The following is a 15054-nucleotide window of genomic DNA, read 5'->3' as shown; positions in this document are numbered from 1 at the left end:
TCACTGGAGCTCGCCGCTTGGCTCCTGCCCGCCCTTCTCTGTCTGCCCACCCCCGCGTCGTCCTCCCGGCCTCTGGCTGACAAACGCCGCACCCCGGCAACCCCCTCCCAGCATCAGCACCGCAGAGCCCACCGCGGAGAAGCAGAGAAAGTCCGCATCTCCGCCGCCGGCCCCTAGGGCGGGGCCACGCTCCGCGCGCGCTGACGTCACGCCGACGCACGGCACGCCGGCCCCTCCCACCCCCCCGCGCGTCTGGTTTCCGGCGGGAGCGCAGAGCCGCGGGCGCGGGGCGTTGGCGGGTGTGCTGTGCTCCGGTCACCGCCGGGATGGCTCACTTGGAGAACCTGGTGCTTTGCCGCGAGTCCCAGGTGTCCACCTTACAGTCCCTGTTCGGAGAGGTATGGTGCTCAGTTATCTTGTCTCTTCCAGATCCTGGAGGCAGGCATCTCCGTGGGCTGGCGGCACGTTGCAGGTTTCTGTTTTCGGGTTTGGATGAGGGGCAATAGAGCATCTTTCACGTTGGGGTGGGGGATGCTGTAGGTCGCCCCGACTCCTTCCCCCAGAGTAACTCCTGGTTAGTCCCCGAAGGAGAAGTGCACGGGAGGGACCGGCCTGCACGGCGGGACGCTGGCCCGGGACGCGTTCCTTCCCCTACGCGCGCTTTTGAGATGCTGTCAGCCCGAAGTAGCCACTCATTCTCATACCCCGGCCGAACCGGATGTTACACGACAGGTGTGTCTGCAGAGGTTCTTTATGTCCACTTAAGTGGGCCCGTTTCAGTGAGGTAGTTGGTGTCAATCAGATCTGGATAGACCGGTGAGGGCCAGAGCAGTGCTTTTGGGTTTAAAACTCCAGCGGCTTTTCCACAATTGGAAAAGCCTGAAGAAGTCTAGTGTAGGCTTCCTGCCAGCAATTCAGATGGTGCCCGAAAGAAAAGGGTAGTTACTGTCTTCCCTGGATGAACGCAGCCAGGCGAGTCCTTTCCATAGGCAGGCTGTAGCAGTCACCCATTCAAAACTTCACCTAATTTTTATGATGTTGTGGTGGCCTTTGGTGAGCCTTTGCTGCAGGCTCATTCATTAGACTTGGAATTAATCAGACTTGGATCTTATCTGTAAGGCGAGTAAATGAAAGTTTAGGGTCATACTCATCATCACCTTCCTCCCCCCATCTTCTGGTTTGTCTTAAGTACTTTCTCCAACTGGAAATGTTGGATGGTAGTCTGAGGTGGGCAGTGAAGTGTTAGTGACAAAATACCACCGTCCTAAACAGGCACATTAGTTAGGGAAGTAAGAGGTCAATGACTGCATCCTCAGTATTCCAGTTAGAGTGCTTGTGGTTAGAGTTACTCATGTTATCACTGAGACGTTTTCTTGTTTGTGCTCTGTGTTCCTTCTTGGAGTTGATCAACCCAGATCACTCCAACCGGAAGTGCTCCTCCTCAGAGAGAGTATTGGCAAGTAGACATGAGTAGTATGGATTTGGTGTGGATCACGAAAAGGGTTTTGAGTGCAAATCATGTTTAACAATACTGATAAATCGCTTTTCTGCAAGGTGGTGTGCATTGTGGGAGATGCAAAGAACTATAAAAAACTGGTTCATATTTCTAAGATTCGTTTATTCAACAGATAAATATTAATGAGCGTCGGGCACTGTGCCAGATCCTGGCTTATTACAGTTTACGTTAGGGAGGTTTGTGAAGGTGAAAGGTTAAATAACAGTGCAAGAGTTCAATACCATTCTAGATAACAACAGAAAAGATGTTATAAGCTGGGATGTTATTAAGCACCAAATAATGGGTGCAGACAAGTGTGGCAGGATTCCAGAAAAAGAGAGTTCTAGTGTGGCTTGGAACAATTTCTTGAAGGATGTCTTGAGCTTCTTTTTGAAGGTGAAACATAGTATTTGGGTAGCAGAGATGGTCAGCAAGCATGCATTTAATTCTTGGGACAGGATTTTTAATCTAGTTTACAAGATCGTTATGTAGAAACTTTAAGAAAGGATTCATGTATTAAAACATCCATTTTTAGTCTATTTTTAGCATTTGGGCTGCTTTTGCCATAGGCATATGGCGTTTAAAAAGTCTTTGCCTTGTGTAAATCTGAGTTCCTGATTTGTCTAGCAAAAGGAAATGTGTAACTTAGTGGCTAGGATGTAGTAAATGTTTGTGACCACTGTTGTAGTGGTAGATGATGATCATAGAGACTCCACTTTCTCATGCAAATTGCATCATCCAATTTTCTTGTAATTATTTTGAAAATATATGTCTTTCCACTAGACTTTGAACTCCTCCAGAGCAGATTTGTCCTTACCTGATATTCGTCTCTTCAGTGTATCATGGTTTTCAGCATTTGGTAGGTGTATACTAAATGATCGTTGAATGAACGAAACATATTTCTAGTATCGACTAGACCAATAGAGGGGCTTTTGACAACTTTTGCTTTTTGCTAGGCATCTGACTCTTAATGCACTGTATTCAAGCAAGTTCAAAGTGTCATGATGAGTCCACTGTTGAAATAATTTGGATTGAATATTTTGCTTTACCGCATAAAACTTTCTCACGAGTTGATAAATGTTTATTTTCTTTTTTGTGTGTGCAGACTGATATTTCTCTTTTCTCCCGTAGAGACATCATTTCAGCTTTCCATCGATTTTCATTTATGGACATACTGCCAGTGGAAAGACCTATGTAACACAAACTTTGTTGAAAACTTTAGAGGTAAGAATAACCACAAATCAATATTAATTGATTTTTACTCATAGACTCCTGAAAATGGAGGGAATCTGGGAGATTATTTATTCCAGTTTACCTTTCTCTGAAGGAGTATCTTCTACATAAAACATTTCTGACCTTCTTTTGTTTGAATATCTTCAAACACTGTGAGCTTCAGAAGGCATTGTTAGATACCTTGAGCCTTGATGTTAGAAAGTTATTTTTTATTTCTAATTTTCATTGGCTGATAATATTTGGGGAAAAACACACATAATAGTAAATTCTTTAAAAAACATTAAAATCTGTTTCTTTCCCATTGTTACATTTATAATATGGATAATGATGTTCAGGAAAATGTTCAGCTGCCCCTTGCCTGATATATATATAAGAAGGTGCTGAGCTGAATTCAGTTTATTTTCTTAGTATAATGGTGAAGAGTTTGGGCTGTAAAGTCTGGCAGACTCATGTTCTTCTTCTGGATTCACCACTTAATGCTTTTCCCATCAGAAAAGTAGACCTAATAGTGACAACATTTGGGATTGTTGTGAGGATTAAATGAGCTAATACATGAAAAGTGCTTATGACAGTACTTAGTATATGGTAAGCTCCCCATAAAGGTTAGCTGCTGTTATTAATGATTATTGCCACACCTCCTTCATATCCTAAGCCAGGCATGGACAAACTTTTTCTTAAGGGCCAGACAGTAAATATTTTAAGCTGTGGGCCATACAGTTTCTATCAGAACTACTCAACTCTGCGTTAGTGTGAAAGCAGCCTTGGACAGCATCTGTCTGAATGGGCATGTCTGAGTTCTAATAAAACTTTATATATAAAAACAGATGGCCAGCCCGTAGTTTGCTAACCCCAGTGCTAAGCTCTAGCCCAGAGCATGCGTGTCTTATACGGATACCGAAGTACTTACAGTTCCTGTTCTCTCTGACTTTCAAGCCTTAGCACGTACTGCTCCCTCTGCTTGGAATGGCTTTGTTGGACTCACTCGCTCGGCCTCTACTGCCCTATTGCTTGGCAAATGCTTACTTTGCTAAGTTTTTCTTCTACCCACACTCTGGAAGCCTTTCCTGACTCCCTCGGCTGTTGTTAGAGGCCCCTCTGAGGTGCACCTTCGGCATGCTGTGCTTAATTCTGTCGTAAAATGTAGTCCTTTCAGCTGTGGGATTGTGTTTGTGTTTCCCTGGCTGGAGAATCTGAATTTCCTCAGATAATCCCCAGCACCAAGTGCAGTGCTTGGCACGTATCAATTTGTGGATTTTAGCCTTTGATTCCGAAGATCACCCATATGTTTTAAAAATGCAAATACCTGGGCTTCATATCGGACTTCAGAATCTGAGTGAACGGGATCCTGGATCGGGCATTTGCATTTGAGAAGCCCCTTATGAAGTGTCCACAAATATATATATGTTGAATCAAAGCATGAAAACTGAATGAGGAAGTTCCATATTTAAGGACTCTATTCCTTTTTTTAATACATTATAGTTTTTGCTGCTACTTAATCATTGTAATAAATGATGATTATCAGTGCCTCTGGTACAGGTACAGAAAGAGACACATGGAGTATGCTGCCCTTATAGGTCATGCATAGCACCGGATAGCAGTAAGCAAGACACTTATTCATGACAGAGATGTTGTGGACTCTGGTTCATAAAGGAATGGGGATAGAGGAGGTCAGTGAATGCTTGTGAAACTGCCTAAGTAAGTATAATGTAGCTTTGGTTACACCGTTTCTCTGAGAGAGAAAGAAAAGCCTCCTTATTGGGTGAGATTTGTAGACTGTTATTAAAAATAGTTATAGGTTCCATTGTTTGTGCCACATGCTGTGGGTTATCGTCTTCTGAGTGGTAATACTGCTTTTGTGATTGCATTTTCTGAACAGACTATATTTGTGAACGAGTCTTTTATTTCCTTGTTACTTCTGGAACTACCTCCATTTTGGTAGTTCTGTAAATGAGAGCTAGTTCTCAGTCCTCATAGAGGGATTACTGTGCTTTCTAACCCTTAAATTTTTGTTTCAGTCTAGGTGTGCTCATCATTAAGAATATTATCTTAAAATTATAAGTGTGGAATTCTCACTAAGAATTTTAACATTCACATGTACTTGGGAGTCTCTGTAAAAATCTTTAGGGGAGAATATAAGTTTGCTTTGAATCCCTACAGGAAACAAGTGGCGATCAAATAATTGAAGTGAGTTTAGTGAAGGGACTTAAAGGTTGAAAAAATGTTGAGGGAACCATTAAGGGATGGTGAAGCACCAAGAGCCTTTACCTCCCTCAGCCCTGCATGGGCCACAGGAAGGAGTTGTTACCACACCTCAGTAAGAGCTGTAGCCTTTGATGAGGGGCTGCCCAGCTGGAGCGGTGGCCTCTGGTAGAAGGACGTAGCCCCTGTCAAACTGTGGGCCGCTGAGGGGTGGGAGTGGGAGGCAAGGGAATAAATATTCAACTTCTCTCTCTCTGCTCTCCTCCAGTCTCCTGCTGGTGCTTTCCATTGGCTGAATCCAACCAGAGCCGGAAAATAAGTCTGGGCAGTGTAGCCTGTAGTGGTCAGCCTCCTGGGGCACAGAGCAGGTTGGGGAACGGTGGGGTATAGATTTAGAAGGGCAGATGGGGGAATATCCAGCAGAGCCATTGCTATATATGTGTGTTTTCTCTTTACACTCTTTGTTTTTTGTTTTCAGCTCCCACATGTCTTCGTGAATTGCGTTGAATGCTTTACCTTGAGGCTGCTCTTGGAACAAATTTTAAACAAGTTGAATCATCTCAGTTCTTCAGAGGATGCATGTCCTACTCACATAACCTGTGAAACATTTAATGACTTTGTTCGCTTGTTTAAACAAGTCACCAAAGCTGAAAGTCTCAAGGATCAGACTGTATATATTGTAAGTCATTTCATTTCATTATATCATGTCTTGTTTGAAGACTGATTTGTTTATTAGCTCAGTTTCCATATATTTGTTTTGAGTCTCATTATGTACAGTGCACCGTGCAAGGTGCTTTTGGGATACAAAAATGTTTTAGATGTCTTTCTTATCCAAAGGGAGCTTCAGTTTAATACAAGAGTTGTGACACATACTCAGCATGTGACTAAGCAGAATGTGGTAAGTGATAACCTTGAGATGCAAGTACTGACTTAGGCACATCTGGTACAGCTTCAGGAGGTGATAGCATTTGAGATAGACTTAAAAGAATGATTAGGGTGTTTCAGGAAGAAGCTGAAGGAGAGGAATTTCAGATGGAGGGAATTATGTAAGCAAAGGCACGCAGATGGGAATGGAGGCCAGAGAATGCCAGATAGTCTAGTCGTAGAGAGTTGTAAAGTATGAAGGGAGAAAAAGAAGACTAGAAAGGTAGGCGGTGGCAGGTCATGGACATGGACTGTCTTGAGAACTATACTAAAGCACTCTAGTTCATTTCCTAGGCAGTGAGAGGAGGTAGTGAAGATCTTAGAACAACAGACATGCTGTGGGAAGATAACTCTGAAGGCAGCTTGAGTAGCTGGATTGGAGGGGGTGAAAGACTGAAGGCCAGAAGAATGGTTTTGAGGCTCTTGTAGCTGTTTACATTAGAGGAAATGCGGGCCTAGACCAGAGTTGGGGCAGAAGATGCAGAAAAGATTAAGAGGAAGAGGCAGCAAAGGTCAAACTTGTCAGCTGTGTTTGGGCTAGGTTTGTGGGCACAGGTGAATCATTTGTGTATGGAGTAGATTTGGGGGGAAAGATGAATTGTTTGATTTTAGGTGGGCTATGTTTGAAGTCTAGCTGTTACATCTATGTGAAAATGACTAGCAAACAACTGAAAATATGTAATATGTTTTATATTAGTGAATTTTTTATAATACTTCAACCTTTTAAAAAAATTATCATCTCTGGAATTGGAATTGAAATTGAATTTTAATATAATGCCTTATTATAAGACCTTAGTTAAAAACTCACTGCAGGGACCAAATCTTATGTATTCTTGCATCTCCGTAAATGGATAAAACAGTTCCTTCCATGTTTTAATTTCATTCATTCATTTATTTGACAAATATTTATTGAGCACTTCCTGTCTGCCATACACTATTGTGGACACTGGAGATAGAACAGGGAACAAAGCAGAGTCTGCCCACTGGCACCTTACTGTCTACTTGAGGAAGATTGATGATAAGCAAGTTAATATGCAATATGTCAGATGTGATAGGTTAATGGAGCAGAGTAAGGGAGGATCAAGCAGGTGGGAGAGACTAGTTATTTTTCTCAATAGAGAAGGCAGGGAAGATCTCACTGAGTTCATGATAAATGAGCTGAAACCTGAAGGAAGTGAGGTGCAAGCCATGAAGACATCTGAAAGAAGAGTATTCAAGCAAGGACGTCTCCATAAGAGTGCGAAGGAGACTGGAGCATGCCTTGTCTGTTCAGGGAATACCAAGAAGGCCATTGTGACTGGAATAGTGTAAGTGAGGAGGAGCGTGGTAATTGAGGCTCAGCTGAGGGGTGCAATGATAGAAGCATGCAGACTAGTGTTATGGCTTATAATGTTTCTCTCAACAATTCGTACATTGACGTTCCAACCTCTAGTACTTCAGAATGTGAACTTATTTGGAGATCAGTTCATTGCAGGTCTAATTCATTAAGATGAGGTCATAAGATGAGTTCGTACTAGTGTTAGTAGGCCCCTAATCCAGTATGACTGGTGTCCTTGTACACGGAGGAAATTTGGAGACAGACGTGTGCACAGGGAGAAAGCTGTGTGAAGATTGGAGATATGCTGCCACAAGCCAGGGGACTTCCAGAAGCTGGGAGAGAGGCCTGGAGCAGACTTTTCTCCAACACCTTCAGAGGAACCGTGGTCCTGCCAACAACTTGATCTTGACTTCTAGCATCCAGAACTGTGAGATAGTAAATTTGTTGCTTAAGGCGCCCTGTTTGTGGTGCTTTGTTTAGGTGGCCCTAGGAAGCTAACGCAGTTAGTTATGAGACATTCCTAATAATCTGAGCAGAACATCATGTTGGTTTAGACCAGGGTAGTGGCAGTGGAGGTGATAGGAAGTGGTCTGGATACATTTTGGAGGTAGGGTTGACAGAATTTTCTGATAGATTGAGTGTGGAGGAGGAGAGAAAGAAAGAAGTCAAGGATGACTCAAAAGTTTGTTTGCACCTGAAAGAACGGAGTTCTCATTATCTGAGTCGACAGAGCTGTAGCAGATGGAGTCTTGCTGTAGGGGAAGGAGTGATTAGGAGTTGGGTTTTGGGTTGAGTCCAATTAGAGACATTGAATTGGCACTTGGACACTTGAGTCTGAGGTCAAGAGAGGTCCAACGTGGAGATACCATTTTGGAGGCGTGAGCATGTAAGTACTTAAAGCTGTGAGACTGGATTAGGTCACCAAGAGAGTGAGTGAGGTGGAAAAGCAGTGAGTCCAGTGACTGAGTGCTGTGGCAGTCTGGTGTTTGGGAATGAGGAGATGGGAAAGAACAAATGAGGAGACAGAAGGAATCATGACTTACGAAGAAAACTTGGAGAGTGCCGTGTCCTGGGAGTCTTTGCGAGGCTGCCCTCCTGTGGCTGGAGATAGCGGGCTTTTGTTGCGGCTTTTTCGGTTTGTGCTTGTCAGCCTCTGTGTGCCTGGCTTCTTCAGCTCCACGCCTGGGATGTGTGAGGCAGAAGACAACTCAGGCAGCTCACTCTGAGGCCAGTTGCCATTCTTCTGGCCCCAAGGTTCCTAATTGGTCTGCTCTCTTCTCTCCACCTTTCAGAGCCCTGTTTGTTTTATGGATATTTAAGATTCTTAGTTTTACTTAGCAGGAGGAATAGGAAACGGTGCAGCTGCTCCCTCTGCTCAGCAGTGGCAGTCTAATTTTTTTGGAATGCAAGTGCGTCGTGAAGAATACAGCGACTGCTTGTACAGTTTGGCTTTGTTGCTTTCGTTTATGCTAAGGTGGCTCTAGTTTAGCCCACCATTGCTTTTGCACCGTCACTGTAAATGTCAACATGTTAAAAAAGGCAAATCCTCTTTTAGTATTCTTATGAAAATTGTTTTGACCTTGCCAGCCTCCTGAAAGGGTATCAGGGATGCTGCTGCCAGTCCCTGCCCCGGGGGCCACAGACCACACTTCAAAAACCAGTCATCTAGGAAGTAAGTTGGTCTTTCACTGAGGTAGAGTGGGAGATAAGATCATTGTTGGAGAGCTATTTAAGGAACTGAGTCTGCCGTGTCAGAAGGGGGTCATTTATGTGGGTTTGAAATATCTAAAAACAATAGGAGTTGTATTAGAGAAGAGATAGTCAGAAACTGTAATATTTAACAAATGAGGAGGAATGACCCCAGAATATGTGGATGACTCCAACAAGTAGAATTTCAAAGCTGAGTCCCTTTAGGAAGAGGGGAGAATCCATATTCTAGAAACAGCCATGAGGAGTGAGTAGAGTCCTACTCATTTTTCAGGCCCAGTGGATGTAAGTAGACATTCAATAAGGATTTGTTAGTTGACTGAATGTTAAGAGTGGAAAAGTTTGCAGATGTTTAGTGTAGAACATTTTTTAGAGGAAGTCTGTAGACTGTTCAGCTATCTAATATATGAGTTGGTAAGCCTCAATAGTTGGGAAATAATACAGAAAGATGGCTGAGAATGTTTTCTTGTCAGTAAACTGGCTTGCAAATTGAGTCTATGAGAACTCCTTCATGTAAATTATTAAGAAAAATATTTGGATCTGAATTAAAATTTGTACTTCTCTGAATATTAGTTATCTGATAATTGCTTTTGAAGAAGGATCATTTATTAGAATACCATAAAATGATTAATTATAGTGAGTTAACTCTATCAAATTGGAAGAATGAACTGTTAATTTACTGCTACAGCTTTGTGTTTAGGCATTAAAATGGGCATAAAAATGGACCAATTTATTTGAATTAATCTGTGTCCTGGATTAGAGAGTTATTTAAATGGAGATTGATGGGAAAATTGTGTAATGAGAATGCATAGTAGAGAAACTAATTTATATCTTTTTAGCAGTAAATAATTTTAGCTTTATTTTGTCTAATTAGGAATGAAATAAGTTGGTTACTCTCATACATTGTTTCAAGCTATCTATTAATAAGTAAAACAGATACAAAAACAATTTGGACTATTCAGGGAAACAATATTCCCTGCATTTTAATTTTATTCCTAATTTAAGTGATTATAATTTGCAATAAGATTTATTAATAAAATGTAAATGTTTTTTTAAAAAACTGCTTTCTTTGGAGAAAGAGCGATTTCAGTTCTGGGAAGAAAATGTACGAGATAAACCTAGACCATCTTGCCGTAATAGAAAGCTAGGAAGATATCAGCTACTGCTAGGGTCATTTAAAAAAGACAAAGAATCTTATGGATTGAAAAAATTAGTATGGTTAAAATGTCCTTACTGTCCAAAGCCATCTGTAGATTCAGTGCAATCCCTGATAAAATTCCAATGATGTTTTTCACAGAAATAGGAAAAACAGTCCTAAAATGTGCATGTTACCACAAAAGACCCCGAATAGCCAAAGCCATTCTGGGACAGAACAAAGCTGGACATAGCACATTTCCTGATTTCAAACTGTACTATAATGCTACAGTTATCAAAACAGTATAGTGCTGTCATAAAAATAGACACACAGACCAATGGAACAGAATTGAGAGCCCAGGAGTAAACTCTTGCATATATGGTCAACTAATATTTGACAAGGTGGCCAAGCATACTCAATGGAGAAAGGATAGTCTCTTCAATAAGTGGTGCTGGGAAAACTGGACAGCCACATGCAGAAGAATAAAATTAGACCCCTGTCTTATACCATTTACAAAAATTAACTTGAAATGGATGAAAGACTTAGATATAAGAACTGAAACTGTAAAATTCCTGGAACAAAACAGAGAAGAAGCTCTTTGACATTGGCTTGGTGACAGCTTTTTGCATATGACACCAAAAACACAAGCAACAAAAGCAAAAGTTGGTGAGTGAGACTACGTCAAGCTAAAAAGCTTTTGCACAGCAAAAGAAACAATCAACCAAATGAAAAGTCAGCCAATGGAATGGGAGAAAATACTTGCAAATCACATATGTAATAAGAGATTAATATCTAAAATGTGTAAAGAACTCATGCAACTCAATAGCAAAAAAACTAAGCAATTAAAAAGTGGCAGAGGACCTGAATAGACGTTTTTCCAAAGAAGACATAGAAATGGCCAACAAGTCCATTAGCGCGACATCACTAATCATCGGGACTTGCAATCCAAAACTACAATGAGATATTACCTCACACCTATTAGAATGGCTGTTATCAAAACGGCAAGAGATAACAGGTGTTGGTAAGGATGTGTAGAAAAGGGTACCCTTGTCCACTGTTGATAGGAATGTAAATTGGTGTAGTCACTGTGAAAAACAGTATGGAGGTGCCTCAGAAATTAAAAATAGAACTGCCGTATGATCCTGCAATTTCACTTATAGGTATACATCCAGAAGAAATGGAAATCAGGATCTCGAAGAGGTATCTGTATGTACTCCCATGTTCATTACAGCGTTATTCACAATAGCCAAGATATGGAAACAACCTAAATGTCCGTCACTGAATGAATGGATAAAGAAGATGTGGTATACACACACGCACAATGGAGTATTCAGTCATGAGAAAGAAGGAAGTTCTGTGTTTTGTGACAAAATGAATAGACCTTTAGGGCATTCTGCTAAGTGAGATAAGTCAAATGGAGAAAGACAGAATACTGTGTGATCTCACTTATATGTGGAATCTGAAAAAGCCAAACTCACAGAAACGGAGCCTAAAGTAGTAGTTACTGGTGGCTGAAGGGTAGAAGAAATAGAGAGATGCTGGTCAAAGAGTACAACTTCCGGTTATAAGATGAATAAGTTCTGAGGAATCTGATGTAAACATGGTGATTTTAGTTAATAATACTGTATTATATACTTGAAAGCTGCTAAGAGAGTAGAGTACATCTTCAGTGTTCTCACCACAAAAAAGAAATGGTAATTATGTGAGGTGATAGAAGTGTTAGCTAATGCTTTGGCAGGAATCAATTTGCAATAAATAAGTGTATGGCATCAACACATACACCTTAACCTTATGCAATGTTGTATGTCATTTATATCTCACTAAAGCTGGGGGAACAAAAGACCCAAGCCAATTTGAAAGGACTTCAACTGGCCAAAGATGGGACAATTTGACCATCGAAAAGAATAATGATTCAGTGGATGGAAGCACATTATATATGATAAAATCCATGAATTCATAATGTTACTAAGCAAATACATAAAGAACACAAAACCTCATCTCATGGGTTACTGTGGGAGTTTAATTTACTAGGGTGCCACAGTAGGCTGAATGATGGCCCCTGAAGATAGCAGGTCCTAATCTCTGAAACTTGTAAATATTACCTCATTTGGAAAAAGAGTCTTTGCAGATGTGATTAAGTTAAGCATCTTGAGATGGGGAGATTTACCTGGATTATCTTGGTGGGCCTGAAATGCAGTCACAAATGTCCATACGGCAGAGAAGATTTGACTATACCACGTACAAAGAGGAGATGGCCAGATAATGGAAGCAGAGGCAAGCAGAGTAAGTGAGGAACTTGAAGATGCTGGCCTTAAAAATTTGAGTGTTGCAGCCATGAGCCAAAGAATGCTAGGCAGTCACCGGAAGCTGGGAGAGGCAAGGAGTGGATTCAACCGTAGAGCTGCTGGAGGGAGTGTGGCCCTGCCAACACCTTGACTTCGGGCCAGTGAAACTGGTTTCAGACTTTGGGCTTCTAGAACTGAGAGGGAATAAATTTTTAGTTTGTTTTAAGCCACCAAATGTGTAGTAATGTGTCACAGCAAGTGCAGAAAGCTAATACAGACACAAACTCATTGTTCTGAAAATTGGTACATTAAGGGAAAGAGGCATTTATTATTCTTGTCCTGTGTGAACTTTATTTCTGGGTAGCTAAATAGTGGATGAGGGAAAGATCTTTCTAGGAAAATGTCCTCCAGTAAATGCAGAAACAATCATAGAATACTATAGTTTTGCAGTTCCTAATGAAATAATGAATATAGGCAATGATCATCAATTGATACTGAATGCATTAGGTGAAAGGCTGCTGGCGAACTTTATCATGAATGGGTCAGACTGACAACACCTGAACCTGTCAGTCAGTCTTTATCACACAAAAAAAAGACAACCGGATATTGTATGCCTGTGGATGTAATTCAGTAAAAGAGCACTACTTGTGAAATATTCTTGCCCCAAACTTGAACCTGAATCTGATCAACCCTCTGGATGTGTCGACTATTTTACAGTAAATATAGGGCATAGAGGAACACCTTAAATGACACTACAAAGATGCAATCACCCAATCCAGAATATGGGAAATTCTGCATGACAGATGACCTGGTTTCTCTAAAAAATAAATAACGAGGGAAAAAAGAAGGTTCAGTGAAACTGTTATAATTTAAAACAGGCTTAGAAGACTAATAAACCAAATATAATAAGATGCAATGTATGGACCTCTTTGGATCCTGACTCAAATAAGCTAACTCTGAGGACATTTATGGAACAAGTAGGGAAATTTGCATACTGGTTATTAGATGATATTAAGAAATATTGTTAAGTTTTTAAGCATGATGATACTGTGATTTTTTTTTTTTTAAAAGAGTTCTCATTTCTTATAGTTTCATACTGACGTATTCCCTGATGGAATGGTATGTCTAGGATTTGCTTTAAAATAATCCAGCAAGAGGGTGGAGGGCAAAAGTTGGGAGGTGGACAGAAGAAATAAGATTGGCTGTATGTTGATTTTTGTTGAAGCTGGGTGAAATATATATGGGAGTACATGGTACTAATCTCCCTACTTTTGTGTATATTTTTAAATTTCCATAGCAAAAAGTAAAGACAAAAGTTAGACTGAATGTTTTAAATAGTGCTCTTAAGACCTTGATTTTTTTATGGACTGATCGATGACCTCTTGAAACAGAATTTTAAAAAAATTTTAACATTTTTTATTATGGAAGTTTTAAACATGTAAAAAGAATGGTGTAATGTATCCCAATGAACCCATCACCCAACTTCAAAAATTATTAATAGGTGGCCAGACTTGTGTCATCTGTACCCCATTCATTGTTCCCTGCATCGTATCCTGTCATCCATAAATATATATCTATGTACTGTATCTACCATATATGTATATCATATGTCATTCATAAATATATATAGTATATCTCTCTGTATACTGTATATATGTATATACTGTATATCTCTAAAAGATAAGTACCTTAAAAAAATATAATCCCAGTAGCATTATTATAATACTGAACAAAAGTTTAATCTTTTTTAACATGATCTGTTATCCAGTTAAGTGGGGTTTAACATACATTTGCAAAGTTCAGGCAAGAAGAGTTTTATGATGAAATTCAGAATTTTCTTCTCTCTCTCGGATCAGAAAGAGCTGTAATTTTTGGTTCATGGTAGATATTTTTTACCAAATGGAATAAAAATTACACAAGGTTGTATTTCTTGTAAACCTAAGAAAATGTCCTTAAAACATCTTATGTCATTGTCTTTCTGATAGTATACCTGTAAAACAGTCCTTTTTAATGTAGCTATGCCTCATTCTCTATTTAGAAATTTGGGTTAAAATATGTTATAAGTACTCTGTTTTTTAACTAATTTGACCTATTTGAAATGTTTTCCGCAAATGTAAATAGCATTTAAAAGTCAATTCATAAGTTACAATTTTTATGGAAAGTTCAGTTCTTGAATTGTGCATTATATTATGTAAATGTTTTGTAAAGGGCTTTGTCAATTGATTTTGACGCTGCGTTTTTTTCTGTAAGGTTCTAGATAAAGCAGAGTATCTAAGAGATATGGAAGCAAATCTTTTGCCTGGATTTCTCAGGTTACAAGAATTGGTAAGTAATGTATGAGTCTTTTTTCCCCTTTGCCCTAATGAATAGATTGTGTTGTCAGATTTTTTCATTTTGCCAATCTGATAGATGAGAAATGATATCTTAATATAATTTTAATTTGCATTTCTCTCAGTGAGTAAAGTTGAGCATTTTTCAAAGTTAAAGCAGTTTGTGACTTGATAACATTTATTCTTCAGTTGTTTTAGGTTTTTGTTCTAATTGTGAAGCGACTCACACTGCTTTCTATTAAAAAGTTTTAGGTATTTGCTAGAGTAAATGGGGGGAGGCCAGACTTTGAACTTTATGCAGGGATTCTCAAAGTTTCTTTCGTTTCAGAAATCTAAAAAATGAATGGTATGTCTATGATGGATCATCGGGAGCTCTCTCTCATGACCACTCGGTGCCAGAACCACCTTTGTATTTCAGTGTACAGCTG

General features: G+C 40.0%; 1 protein-coding gene across 17 annotated transcripts in view; it reads left to right on the top strand.

The window, feature by feature from the left end:
• The first annotated feature begins 222 nt into the window (after positions 1 to 222).
• Positions 223 to 15054, top strand: part of ORC5 (origin recognition complex subunit 5) — a 125913-nt gene continuing 111081 nt past the window's right edge. For all 17 annotated transcript variants that reach the window (XR_011438087.1, XR_001380525.3, XR_011438086.1 and 14 more), the window contains exons 1-4: positions 223 to 398; positions 2627 to 2719; positions 5406 to 5606; positions 14547 to 14621. Coding sequence is in view for 12 of the 17 variants with exons in the window: in XM_005609051.4 (XP_005609108.1) it covers positions 327 to 398; positions 2627 to 2719; positions 5406 to 5606; positions 14547 to 14621 (441 nt within the window). In the remaining 5 variants the exon portion in view is untranslated. The remainder of the gene's footprint in view (positions 399 to 2626; positions 2720 to 5405; positions 5607 to 14546; positions 14622 to 15054) is intronic.

This window comes from Equus caballus, chromosome 4 (genome assembly GCF_041296265.1).
Source record: "Equus caballus isolate H_3958 breed thoroughbred chromosome 4, TB-T2T, whole genome shotgun sequence".
NCBI classification, from domain to species: domain Eukaryota; kingdom Metazoa; phylum Chordata; class Mammalia; order Perissodactyla; family Equidae; genus Equus; species Equus caballus.
Note: the sequence above shows the minus strand (reverse complement) of the source record. Positions and strands in the feature narration are given on the sequence as shown.